At 37.4% G+C, this 13,733-nt stretch overlaps 1 protein-coding gene and 1 long non-coding RNA gene across 10 annotated transcripts in view; one reads left to right on the top strand and one right to left on the bottom strand.

The window, feature by feature from the left end:
- The window catches only part of hoxd3a (homeobox D3a), a 37,619-nt gene that overhangs the window by 3,530 nt on the left and 20,356 nt on the right, over positions 1-13,733 (bottom strand). For 3 of the 9 annotated variants that reach the window (XM_048533754.2, XM_048533753.2, XM_059647198.1), the window contains exons 3-4: positions 5,828-5,907; positions 575-1,111 (exon numbers count right to left, since the gene is read on the bottom strand). In XM_048533754.2, the coding sequence (XP_048389711.1) occupies positions 575-1,058 (484 nt within the window). In that variant the 5' untranslated portion in view covers positions 1,059-1,111; positions 5,828-5,907. The other 6 variants (XM_059647199.1, XM_048533755.2, XM_048533758.2 and 3 more) reach the window with 5 other exon arrangements.
- Positions 7,318-11,411, top strand: LOC132209819 (uncharacterized). Its single transcript, XR_009445943.1, has 3 exons — positions 7,318-7,640; positions 9,358-9,593; positions 10,484-11,411. It is a non-coding gene; the product is annotated as an uncharacterized LOC132209819 (long non-coding RNA).

A 13,733-nucleotide genomic window follows, 5' to 3' on the forward strand; every position in this document is an offset into this window, starting at 1 on the left:
ATATATTACAATTTAGTTGTGTAGTAGTCAAGTGTCAAAGAGAAGCGTCAACCTAATATTTCAGAAATTTTCTTCCTCCTGATCATTCCTCCCTGAGAAGTAACTTAGCATTCAGTGTCTTACAAATGATCACCAAAATGTTTAAACGTGCCCCAATCTTTAACTCTTCCCAAACATCAAATCAATGAATCCCTACAGTGTGGAGGCAGGCCATTCCGCCCATCGAATTCACACCGACCCTCCCAAGAACATCCCACCCAGACCCTATCCATTTAACCCTCCATTTCCCATGGCCAATCCACCTAGCCTATACTTTGGACTGTGGGAGGAAACCGGAGCACCCGGAGGAAACCCACGCAGACAGACGGCCAATGTGCAAACTTCACTTAGACGGTCGCCCGAGGGTGGAATCGAACCCGGATCCCTGGCGCCGTGAGGCGGCAGTGCTAGCTACTGAGCCGCCCCAATTTGGTCAGACTGGGGGCAATGGCTTTGCTTAAGTGTAATGTTTTGGCAACCTGTCTGCCTAATAATCAGAAGAATTGATTCAAATCGAAAAAGGGCTGAAGGATACCTGCAACTGTGCAGTTGTTTTTCTGCTTGGCATTTTGACGAGATTCTTTCATCCATGGAAAGATTTGCTTCGTGAGAGTTGCAGCTGGGCTGGTGGAAGAATTTGACATTGACTTGGTTCTTTTCTGTGTTGAGGTGTTGCTTGCATTGGGTGAGGGTGGTAAAGGAGGTGGCTGCTGTGGCTCATTGATGCTTGGGGGCTGGGCAGTGCCCTGGCTGCCGCTGGTTCTCACACAATTGCCATTCATGTCGTTGGGTTTATGATTTGGGACTCTGACATTGGATGTCTGAATGGGGCACGTCGAGGTTTGATAATCATTTTCAACTGATGATGACGGGTAGGCCTGGTGGCTAGAACTGTAGCTGTACGCGTTAGTCTTTTGGTAGGTGTAACCGCCGAATATTCCGGAGTTATCGTAGTAAGTCGCTTTTTGCATCTCGCTATTTCGCAATGATAGGGTCTTGACACCCTTATCGAAGAGCATTGACACTTTCGATCACGTGACACTATTCCACCATTCACAAGTCTGCAGCAGTCCTTTGGGTAACGAGGCAAAAGACAATAGTATTAAACGTTTGGAACTGCTATTCAGAGTATACAACATAAACGGTGCATCCCATCGATAAAGTCCCATAATACATTGTTAGAAGAATAAGTTCCCCCTCCTTTTACTACTCTATGAATTATCTTACGGGACCATGAATAAGTATGCTGAAGTTCGGAATAAATTATTTGACAACTTCTGGAAGACTTTTATGAGCTATCTTACTGAATTCCGAGAAATTAGTTTCAAATTGTATATGCAGTCCTTGAAGTGTTTATTGAAAACAAATTGGAGAAAACATTTGTAGTTCTAATTCTTGCTCTTACATTTCACTTCATTGGAGTGTTTCTTCTATTTAAATACATAATACATTACGAATTGATTAATGTCCACTAGACAGAATTATTCATTTATAAATATGCTATTTTGATGTTTGATAATAAGTAATTGTATACCGGATGTGAAATAACATGTCTCCATCATCTGAAATACTTCGCAACATAAAGGTAACAATCAGCTTTATACTCCCGTTTTATTATTCTACCACACTGGAAGCCCAAAAGTGCTTAACATGGCCCAGTCATTCTTGATGTAAGTGGACTTCGGTGGGACACACAGTGCTATTCCAGATGGCTTCACTGATTGAGGCCACTTTTATAATGATGAGAAACAAAAAGACGCCTCATAAAAGGATCGAAAATACCATAGTCACAGGCGGTTTATTTGCCTGCAGCATTTGCTGTGGGTACAGACCGTTTTATTCTGTGATCTAGACAGTGTTACACAGGACATGATGGATCGGACCAGTTCCAAAAGGTGAAAAACCAACGAAGTGTTCCCTCGCCATTGTTGGTTTCTTTTTCTTCAACGTAAAAGAGGTTTGTGTGAAGCGAATCTGCTGCTTTCTGTTATATCGTTCTGTTTTATGACAGAGGGCGGGCAGAGTAGTTAAAGTATAACTAGTACCTATTCAATCTTTTTGTTCTAATTAAAACTGAGAAATAAGCAAGTCAGCATTTTACATCTGCGTCCTACTGCTTACATCGGCTTTTGTTTATGCACCAGTCTGCAACAAAATAGCACGTATTACTGGACATGATGATCTTTTTGGAAAATGTATGATATAAAAAAAGGTCACACTAACCTAAACTGAATCAGAGAAGCAGCAAATGAATGCATGTTTAGCCCTTGTGAGCCTCAAATTTTTCTTAACGTCAATAAACGTTCACAATTTTACATTTGTTTTGAAACAACGCAGATCAAGCTCCTGTCGCTGTTGCAACAGCTGTTCAAATGCACGATATCACACAAACTGTTTAAAAGTTCAAATTTTTAAAATTTATTTCTGTATAGATTTATATGAGACCCTAACACTAACTTCCTAAATATTCCTCATTTATTTGGGAATTTTCTATGACAAAAATTGTATTTTACTTCAAGCATTCTCTCGACCGAAGACTTTGATAACGAGACTTCCTAATAAATCCACATCTGCGTGACGTGAGGGGTCCGGCAAAAAAAAGCTAAGACGTTTTGATTGTGGCATGGTGTCTTGTAGTACGAGTTAGGTTGCCTAAGATATGTGTTAAAGTCGGAAATTATTTGTGTCTGGAATTAAACGATCAAAAGGCGGATTAAAACAACCCACTGTGAAATATACTTGAAATTTACAAGAAAATGATCGGCCAGTTTTTAAAAATAATATCTAGGCTGTAACATTATTTAAATAACACATATTGCTGGAGAAACCATCGCAGCCATCGGACGTGTGACTTATCTAGCTACTACATCACGTCACAAATAGATTTTCTATTCATTTAGAAAAAGCCTTCAGCCATACAAGACTTGACATTCTAATGAAATATGAGGTTTATGATCTGCGGCCTCCAAAGTTGCAGTCAGGCACACGTGCACATCTCAGCTGTTTCTTTTAGAAACAAAAGTCAATGTTTTGCTTTTCTGTTCCAACTTGAGTTTTGTTTCGTGATATTTTTGTTTTCTTCAGTTATCCTGGGTTGAATTTCCATCCATGCATACAATTTTAATAAAATTGACAGTATATTGCCGTCCTTGGCTTAGTTATTTGAATTTTAGTTACATCTCTGTTCACCTCCATCCCCTCTGCCCATCTAATCTGTATTATGTGTAAGAGATAAGAGAGAGTAACTCAGTATTATTTACTGCCGTGGGATCGGAACCTCCGCCACTTCAGCTTGCGTTCTCGTTTGCAATGGATTTGAAGGCGCTGTCTTCAGAATATCAAAACTAACATTAATATGAATGCATTGTGAAAAGGTTGTGGTGAAACGGCAGATCTGGTTCAGAAACACCAGCTGCTTGTGAACTCTGCTTGAACTTAAATCGCAGCCACGGGTCATAAATCATTTGGACAACGGTCAACTGTTCCTCCGTTCATCTTTCAGATCTTTCTTACCTTACATGTTTTTAAAATGCAAGGGTGCATCACCTAATATGAAGATTTGATAAGTAACACCTTGTTATGGGCCATCATCCCGACTTTGGTATTTCCGAATATATCATTCAAAATCGCGGCACACATAGCGGAAAATAACAGATTATTAAATACTTTTGAGCAACATCAATGACAAAACTTACTGACGAAAACTAATGTTACAAAGTGGGTCCTGGTGCCGCATGCACCACAAAAGGATTGAAATTAGTGAATTATATTTCCGTTTTCCAGTGTGACAGACTTTAAGCTCGTCTACATAGCGGCGTTATAAAAGGTAAGCTGCTATAATACAGACACACATAGCTATATGACTAGCTATGTCTCTCACCCAACCCCCACCGCATGTAATAGCTCACAATGCTATGCCATTTGTCCTGTTTTATTTATCCGAGGCCAGACCATGGAAAGATAGTTCCTATCTTTTTAATGCTAGACAAATAATTCATTTCTCTTTGTTTATTATTCACTTTAATATTAGAAGAGTAGCCTGACAATTTCGAAACAATCTCTAAAGGTGGGCAGTTCGTAAGCAAGAAACTAGAGCCCTCACAGTGAATATCAATGCACCTGTCATTGTGGGCTACGCAAAATTTATGACTGCTAGTGCTTCGGTCGTAAACGCTTCACTACAGAATGAAAAGAAAAACACTTTCCAAAGACTTGCCATCTTCAGAAGTGTAAAACAGCTACAGCGTAGGAGGAAAGACCTGAAAAAGAATGTCCATACTCGGCAAGTTTCTTATCTATAAGGCGTTTCGCTCGCACTAGCAGGATTTTATATAAACCAATGAAAATTGCCAGGATTTTGAATTACGGACCAGACCAGAAGCTTCTCACATTCAGCAGAAGCACATACCTAGAACAGGAAGAGTTGAAATTTGCCTTGGATAGACCTCAGCTGGGAGCTAAATTTGAAATCAAAGATTTGATTTCAGGTAGGAAGTCGGGAGAGAGATGGAGTAAAACGTTTTTCTCTTCTGTTTGGTGTTTGGCCGGAGTGTTCAATTTAAAGTCAGTAGTGATATATATTTTAGCTATTTTCTAATTCTACAAATATCTGATTAACTTGCTTGATTATTTGATATGTTTTGTTAAAAACCCTACTGAAATGTCTCTTGCCTTCGGCCATTGCTCTCCAGGAGAAGTAGATTATTATGGGACATAGCAATGCTAATTGTGTATATACTTAGAGGATCAGTTCTGGCTAGGCGGTCTGGTTGGATATCCACATCTGTTCAGATTTCAGCTTGGATAATTCAATATCTTCTAGGTTTGCAGTTGGATCCTAACCATAGACATTGGAAACTTTAAATTGCTTTAAATTGAGAGGATTTGCCTTCTGCTGCAATTTCCTGAAGCCTCTGGAAAAATAATCCAGAATTGCAAGAAAGACAACATGATCCCATTGTTGAATTAATAATCACCAGGTTTCCGCTGTTAATTTACTTTCAACGTAGGCTAATTTATTCCTTGCAAAGTAGGATAAAGACGTTTAGTCTCGATTATAAAAGTTGCATGAGTTGTGCCGTTCCTGTTTTAAATCATGTTTCATCCTATGGCTCATACAGAAGTATGACGCTAGTGTGTAACCAATTAACTTACAAACGAGATATTTGATCAGAGCAAATGTGTCGATCTCCTGGTAAATCTTGGTGAGAGTTATAAAAGGAAAAAGAATGGAAACAAATACAGCATAGTTGGATTGAAAAACAGTGTTTGAAGACTGAAATAAAAGCAGTTGGCGAACCATTATAGGCTGAAACGAATAACGTTTAATGCTTTATAAATGTTGTCGACTCCTAATTTGAACGAATCTCAAACAGTTAATACATCCACACTCTACAGACAAATCTTGTTAAAGAGTGCACTATGAGTGGCCATACAGTGATTAGTTTGACTAACATTTAATTCTCTCCCGTTTGCAGTTGCACCGATTCTCCTGGACCCCTATGTTCTGCAATCAGATGATGGTAACAAGATATAGACAAAATTATGGGTTTACTTTACAAAAATCTTGGTTCTAACACAGAGTAGAGACAAACTCACAGGCGGCCATAACAGGCGCAACTCAAGAAACCAAGGATCAGATTCGAGAAATGTGTTTTGAGTTTTGGCATATGCGTTCCGTCCTTTAAAATATGAAGCCTTGAACGAATTCCCCACGGGTAAATCTCAGTTACTTATTGACCACAGTGAATACAACAAGCTTTTAAAAATGAAAGTCACAAAAACTCACCGCACAGAAATTTTCTACGTGCGTTTGCTTGGATTGGACGTGGAATCTGACCAGATTGACCAGAAGGCCCTGGCTTTGTTCTGAAAACAGAAAACGTAATTTAATATTTTCATATTCACTAATACTATTTCTCTATATTCTGTATATTTTAGGTAATCTTTATGGCTTCTATCAAACGAAGAAGGGAACTTGAAACAGGCCGTGCAGATCCGTTCTTGTTCTGTCCATAGTATATTTGCTTTATTATTTACATTAAAATTTCTGAAAAAAATGTTTTCGTGTGAGCTTTAATCCAATGGCTTTGTGATCTTTTCTTTTTTTAAAAAAAATCACTTTAAATGCCCCAGAAATTGGAAAATCGATGCTATTAAATAGCAAGGTTCTACGATTAATGAATTGAGTTGCATTAACAAGTGAAATTAAAAAGAAATAACAGAAGAAGGGGTTAAATATTTTTAAACTCAGTAAAGTTCGGAATTTCGCTATATTATGAAATATTTGGTGAAGAATGCCTCCCGAGAATTTCAACACAACAAATCATTTATTTGAAGCGATTTTCATTACTCAAATTGTTATTGCGGAAGCATAAATCTGTTAATAGCAACGAGCATTTTGAATAGGAACTTCCACTTTAAATACCAGAAATATGCCTCAAGGGTAGACTTATCACCTAATGAACATGATATTTTGAGGCCTACTGCACTTGGTAAGCAAACAGATATTCTGTTGTGGCCTTTTAATACAATCTACGACCGAACGGATTATTAAATAAGAACCATAATGGTATATCAGGCATGCAGACTTTTTGTTTCCTCGAATCTGACTTCAACAAATTTCGCAATATAAAATCAGCAATTATTTATCTTCTTGATGTCGTTTAAATATCTGCATTTAAGGACAAACCAGCAGCTCTGTCTATTATTTTATAGCAAACTAACAACAATACAAATATGGAGGTTTGGAAGAAAAGGCCTGGCGCCATATATGAAACTCATGAATAATGTATTATATTGACAGGCGGTTATGCTTTGTCATTGGGATACCAAGCATCATGTAATATTTTATATCGATCAAACATGATCATAATGCTCGCAATAAAGAGCTTGGTTATGCAAAAGGGAACTAAGATGTAATAATACAGCCCCGCTGGAATCTCCAGACAGGCTCCAAACTCTAAATCAATGTGCAAGAAACAGATGGAAGGTGAAGGGAATCTGAAGTCAGGCAGAAACTGCGTTTTTGTCGACATTATACCAATTCAAAGCACATGCTTAAATTTGGAAATGCGTTTAAGAAAAACAGCAACTGCGGCAGATCAGATGGACAAAGAAATCCCCGTCATTAGCTGACAATATATAAGAATCATAAGCCTTTGAAATGACCTTTGGCTTGTACAGCAATAACTCACCACTTAATGAACAACCAACGGAAGCGCCTCCACTACCTCACAATACAACCCATCACACAATTTCACCATGGCTCTTCTATCCGTCTTTAATCCCACTAAGACACAGCACTTTGCAAACTAGTCTCACCAACTTGTGTCCGTATAATTTGAAGTTAGAAGAGGATCCAAATCACAGTCGTCAAGGCATCGCGTCCTCGGTCCAATGCCTCCTACCATAATGTTTGTAATGTATTCACGTGGCCATACGTCAATTTAAAATCTTTTATTTCTCTGTAATGACTGGGATTAAGTTATGAATTTGCCGAGCAAAGTCGCGATTTTCCAAGGAAAGCGAGCGCAGTCGACAAACTGGTTGCTTCCAAACAGTCTCTGATAACTTAGATCTGTTCAGCTATGACCTGGACGGTAAGCTTTTTTTTAACATCTTATTAATTTCGCAGGTTTGGAAGAGAACTCTCACTCTCCGACGTTGAGCGTGAGCAGGCCGTCCATGTAAACAGTGTTCACAGAATGGCTACGTTGAAAAGTTTTCCAAACTTCTATTTCGTCATGTTCCTAAACTACCAAACTTGCTGGGTAGAAAAACTTCGGAATGGATTCTGTTTACTACTTGTACCGTCTGCCAAAAGATTGTGGAGGACAGACTGTCTATGAGCCCAAGGCGGTTACTCTATGCAATGCCTAAAAAGTTCGGACTTCTCTTTCGGAAGGTCAATATTCTAAAGCCACTAACAAATGTTAATAGATACTATGACGTGGGCCGCAGGGAGGTTTATTGAAATTTTAGGTGAAGTTATAAGTGAGTGGATCCATCGAGCAAAATGAAATGCTACTCAGAGTAATTGGATTCAGCTGACTAACATGGCAGTCCAGCAGCTTCGAGGCAGACAGCAATGAAAAATGCTCCCCTTTTTTTTGACCGAGCAAAGCACATATACACATTGTGAAATTATTTTTATACCTGTGGACATTCTGATAAAATGTCCAAATCTGCACACAAACACGCGTTAATTTGTACAAGTTATACACATGCTGTAAGTTAAATGCAAAGTCCTCAATTATGATCATTAAAGTTTTAGCGAATAATAGTCTTGTTACACTAACTTTAATACAATTTCATAAAGAAACAATTTTAATCCCGTTGCCGATCACACAGACTACAGTCAGATCAAAGTGTTTCAGCAACGACGTTAAAATATGCACATAAGTAGGAGTTATGATGTTTTCAAGTTGGAAAATAATGCAATTATTTTGTTTAAAGTAATTGGTGAAGAATAATTGAACGCGTTTCTGGAACTGGGGGATGAAAACAAGTTAACTATTAACGACAAAATTCCACGGAAGTGTCGCCTAGACACCAGGAACTGAGATTAAAGGGGACAATTTCGTTTATCAGGATTTACCTAAACTGGTTAACGGTGAAGTTGATAACAGCAGAAATATTGAATCTGAGCTATTATAGACCATCTCCTGACGCATTTGTTATGAGTCCAAATAACATTCGATATTTAATATATTTAAAAATACGGATATACTCAGTTCCTAGAAAATCACAAATTGTTTTCCTTGAAATATAATAACGTTAATTGAGAAATAATTTATACGGGCTGCCGCAATAACTTTAGCCCGCAATATATTTCTGAAACGCATAAATCAAAGAGGACTGCAGCCTGACGATAAGCTAGAGACAACAAATTAATGTGATTTACGATCTAAGTTTGCTAGTGACAGTTTGAAAAGTTCTCTGGGTTCTGTGCCTTTTTATTTCGTTTTCCTTTTACATAAAACTGCAGAATCAGCTAAAATGCAGCCACAAGACAAATCTGGGACTGCTTTAGTTTGTCCGATCTAACCTTTCTCAAATTGCGCACTTCCAAGGAAGAGCAATGTTTCTTTTCTATAAATCGTCTTACTTTGCTCCAAAACCATTTTGCGGATGTTTCACGGAAATAGCAAGAATACAGTAGTTTGTATCAGAACTTCAAATAATTTGGCATGAATAATATGCCTCTTGTTGAAGGCATTAACCAAACCTTTTGCTATAGGTTACATTTTATCATACGATTGCTTACCTGTGTGTCAATTTATCATAAATCTATACTTCTCAAACTCAATTTCTTAGCCTGCAGCTGCGAAAAATATCCTCTGCCGTTTGCCTGGAGACAATGCTGCCTTAAACCAGATCTTGCGGTTTTACAGACATTTCGATACGAAATGCAGACGGTATTCCCGATAGAAATGGCTTCAGTCTCAGGGACAACTACCAATAAAAACGGTGTACAGAGATGCTTTAGCTTTTAATTCTAAACCGAGACTTTGTAATCGACCATCCAACGAACGAATGGTATTTATAAACCGGTAAGTATTCCTTTAAAAAGTTGCAATTTATGAATTTTATAGTGCAACGGATACCTTTTATAATCAGAAAATATAGGCGCTGCCTTAAGATACAGGCATATTTGTTCACGTGATCTGTGTTACCAGATTGTTCTGATTGAGCCAGTAAGTTGATCCAGCGCTACCTCACTAACATCAATTTAATATGGATTGAATGGTGTTTTGAATCACTTCTTACATTAGCACTAATGAAGAATTGAGTGAAAATTCAGTATTCTGAACTGTACTTGAAAAAAACACGTCGTGAGGTCGTGTTTCTTTCAGAATAGCCACTATGTTTGCTAAATTGTACAATAGATTTGTATTTTTTACCAATTCTTTGACTCTAGGCTGTATGTTACCTAGCATCCCTTCTAGTTCATTGCGTTAATTATTGCACTCACTCATCTAATCAAAATAAGTGCTACTTCAGTAAGAATCGGATTCTGTGAATGCATATATCTAAGGCAACGTACGTATACATTTTTAACATGTTTAGTACAATGAAAACAAATATCACATCAATGGGTTTCATCCCAACACAAACGCTTAAAATAAAGTGATTTTACATATATTTATATGGGCATATATAGAAATTACTCCAGCTATATACTTAGATTATATGTTGTGGGAGTGAGCTCATTAAAATCCGTCGAAGGAGCAGGACGTTAGATTTATCCTGCTTAGAATTTGAATTAGTTGACAGAAGTCGTTAAAGAAATGAAATTCTGCAACTGATACCAGTTCTGTGAAAGTGAATCTCTTTCTTGTCTAGAAGGGCAAATTAATCATTGTTGGAAACTGCAGTTTTATGCAATAACATGATGTCTGTGGACTGCGAATTAATGTGAAATTTTCCCTTTCACTTTCAGGAGAAGCAACTTAAATCACCAGAACCAGTTATCTGGTTGCAGAAATTTTTCACCAAAACGGGCGTTGGAAAATTGATTAATGGTGTCTCCGTGCTTATTTTGTACTTTTCTTCAGCAAATTTTTTTTTGAAATATAATGTTTTTTAGATAGCGAAAAATACTTTTCACTTAAATTCTGTCGAATTGCTGAATGTTTCTGTTAAATGTTACCTCCAACTGTTCTTAATATCTGAAACATTTGCCTGTAATTTAATAGCAATAAAAAAGATTTCTATTGACAGTAATGCATGACCTTATTGCACCTAGCGCTGGCTTAACGCAACATTTATCTAAATTACTTTACCCTCTGTGGCTTGTATAGTCGTTATAAAAATATTGCTTTGCAATTACTGCATTATAAATTATTTAAAAGAAAATAAGAGTTTAAACTCACTGTTTAGCTCAAGCATTGCTTTCGCCCAAAAACGACTTTGAGTAAGTTCGAATCTCTGTCTTCTGACATTTTTCATAACAGAGATTGTTGTGGGATCTCGTAAAGAAGATAAATCTTTTATATCGTTCAAATTATCCATGTTCGTGACTTTGAAGTAATTTCTGTTCTGGTATTCCTGATCCCAAAAGTGTAAATAGACCATTTTATTACGGCAAGTTATACCTTCACTGATAATTTTACGAGGAGACTAAGATGAAGCAACTATGTGCTAATGCTTGTCACTGTGGGAACCCAACTTTACGGGGAATATAATCAAATGGGGATCTGAAGACATCTTCGACCGCAGCATATGTTCATGGAGCAATAAAAGAGAGAGATTTACAATCTTCGCCTGGTCGCGGTAGCCTTTCACCCTTTCAGGAATTCCACGCAGTGATTTATAACAGAGCGGAAAACTGTTGACCCCCCCCAAAAAAAACACAAAGTAATACTTTATTCCGGTTTAATGAAAAAAGTTGTAATTAAAGTGTGTTCATTGATTTTTGTCTGCGTAGTTCTTTGCTGGATTAGAATTTAACGGTAGGTGATACTGAGTTGCACTGAGAGTCGAAAAGAAAGTAACTTGGCGGCACAACCATAGCTTTGTCATCAGTAAAACAGCGCTGCATTTGTCATCGGCGAATAACTGAATTAATAGGTTATTGTTTTAATGCATAATTTATTAAAAAAGGAAACGAACGTCGACTCTGCACACGTGACGACAGAGCAAATTCAATTTCCAGAAGTGTTTTGTGATAAAAGCAACGGAAGCAATAAATGCCGAGGTTTATATCGTAAAATACCGCCGAACAATGTGCTCAAATCCTTTTTCAAAAATATTTGCATTTACCATAGTAATTTATGCAGCGTTCAGTACACGTACAGTAAAAGGTTTAGGAACAGAGCTGTCAAGATCAGTCACTAAAACGCTATACTGTAATTTACGTTAAGGTCTCACTGCTCATTGCTTCAACTTCAAATGCTTACTTAGGATTTATTCTCAGTCTTTACCCTAAAACTAAAACTTTTTTACGTCACTGAAAAGGCCAGCAAAAAATAGATTGATCATTCATGGGCACTATTGCCTTGTATTACCTATATCATACTTATGAGATACACCTCTCTGTTCTGGACTGACCTTAATTCAACAAATCAGTATTGTGCCACTTTGTTACATTATAAAATGTACCAATGGTGAAATTAGAGTTTGTTCTTGTTCTGGGTAGAAATCATAACCATGTATTCTTTAAACGGGCCAAGCACGCTCTCCTCGTTTTGTGGATCATTATTTGACTGACTATAAGAAAGCAATATTCGCGTTTTTGGGAAAAGAAAATACTCGTGTGTTCAAAGGAGACTTTTGTTTCACCTTTTAAAACAAAATATCGACTTAAAAACACGAAGTGCTCATGAACCTGGTTTCTGTAGACGTGAGTACCTGCAATTGTTCCAGTGGAATCTCCTTCACAGACTTTCCAGTACGTCTCAAAGAAAACAAAATATATGACTCGTGGTATTCAACAATGCTCAGGCCTCTATTTCGCTGTATACAAATAGGCAGCAGATGCCATGACAGCCGGCATTGTTTGCAATAAAGCACAAGTAAACCGTAAAATCTACGCCATTTCATGACACCCAACTACGCCTTAATAATAACCTCATTGCAATCTTACGAACATTTAGCCCCACGTTCAAAATGTAGCCGTTACACATTTTTGCATCTGAAGTTTATCATAGTTGCTCCAAATTGTTAAAGCTAATCCGAATAGAAGGTCAGTATATCTGCCTACTACAACTTATGACTGTCGCCTGGTAGCACAGAGTAAGAAGCAAAGGGCGCTATTCATCAAATATATATGACAGTTACATTCATTTGCTATCTTAGCAGAAACAAAACTAAAATTGTTTACCTACCAAGCTTCCATTTTTCAGTTTCTTGCAACGAACTACAACAGCAAAGTGAAATAGCGGACCATTTGTATATAATATTCTTGGGATCTGTTCACTTTTCAAGTGTGATAGAGTCCTTTGCTTGGCCGATTAATGACGACGCCGTGTTTCTTTCGGGACGTACTGCATTAATTATTTAGTAAATCACGTGGCCGAATCAAATATAAAAGGATACATAAAATCTTACCACCTCCTCTGGACATAACCTTAAATTGTAAAATTCTTCATCATTTGAGAAACATTAGCTTGGCAAATATGTTTTAAAATTCTAAAAGGAAAGACTAACAAATATGGCTGTTTAGTAGCGTTGGGTTGCATCAGCTTTGTCCCATTTTGAATGACCAGCCTATGGCATGGTCGTATTGACTCTTTGCCTTCCATTCAGCTGTTTCTCTTTCCAGACAAGAAACGAAGTAACGAGACCATGTATAGAACAATAAAAATGCGGCGAAAGCTACTTGTTTGAGTTTAAGTTCATTCGAATTTGTTCAGTGAAACTAAATATTGAGATTGTTTAATTTAAAGTCAAATAATGCATGTATTTTGCTCTTAGATGTGCATAGACATAAGTACATACACATATGCATTATCACAAACACAAACACACTTACATATAAATATATTCATTCATACATAGTCGATACAGTGTGGAACTGGAGGAACACAGCAGGTCAGGCAGCATCAGAGGAGTAAGAGAGTCGACGTTTCAGGCCTAGACTCTTCATCAGGACTCTATCTTCATTCATTCATACATGTAAACATACATACAAAAATATCCACACGTGTATACATGCACACAGGCGTATAAGCATGTATGTGCACAGATAA

Source organism: Stegostoma tigrinum, chromosome 7 (genome assembly GCF_030684315.1).
Source record: "Stegostoma tigrinum isolate sSteTig4 chromosome 7, sSteTig4.hap1, whole genome shotgun sequence".
Lineage (NCBI taxonomy): Eukaryota > Metazoa > Chordata > Chondrichthyes > Orectolobiformes > Stegostomatidae > Stegostoma > Stegostoma tigrinum.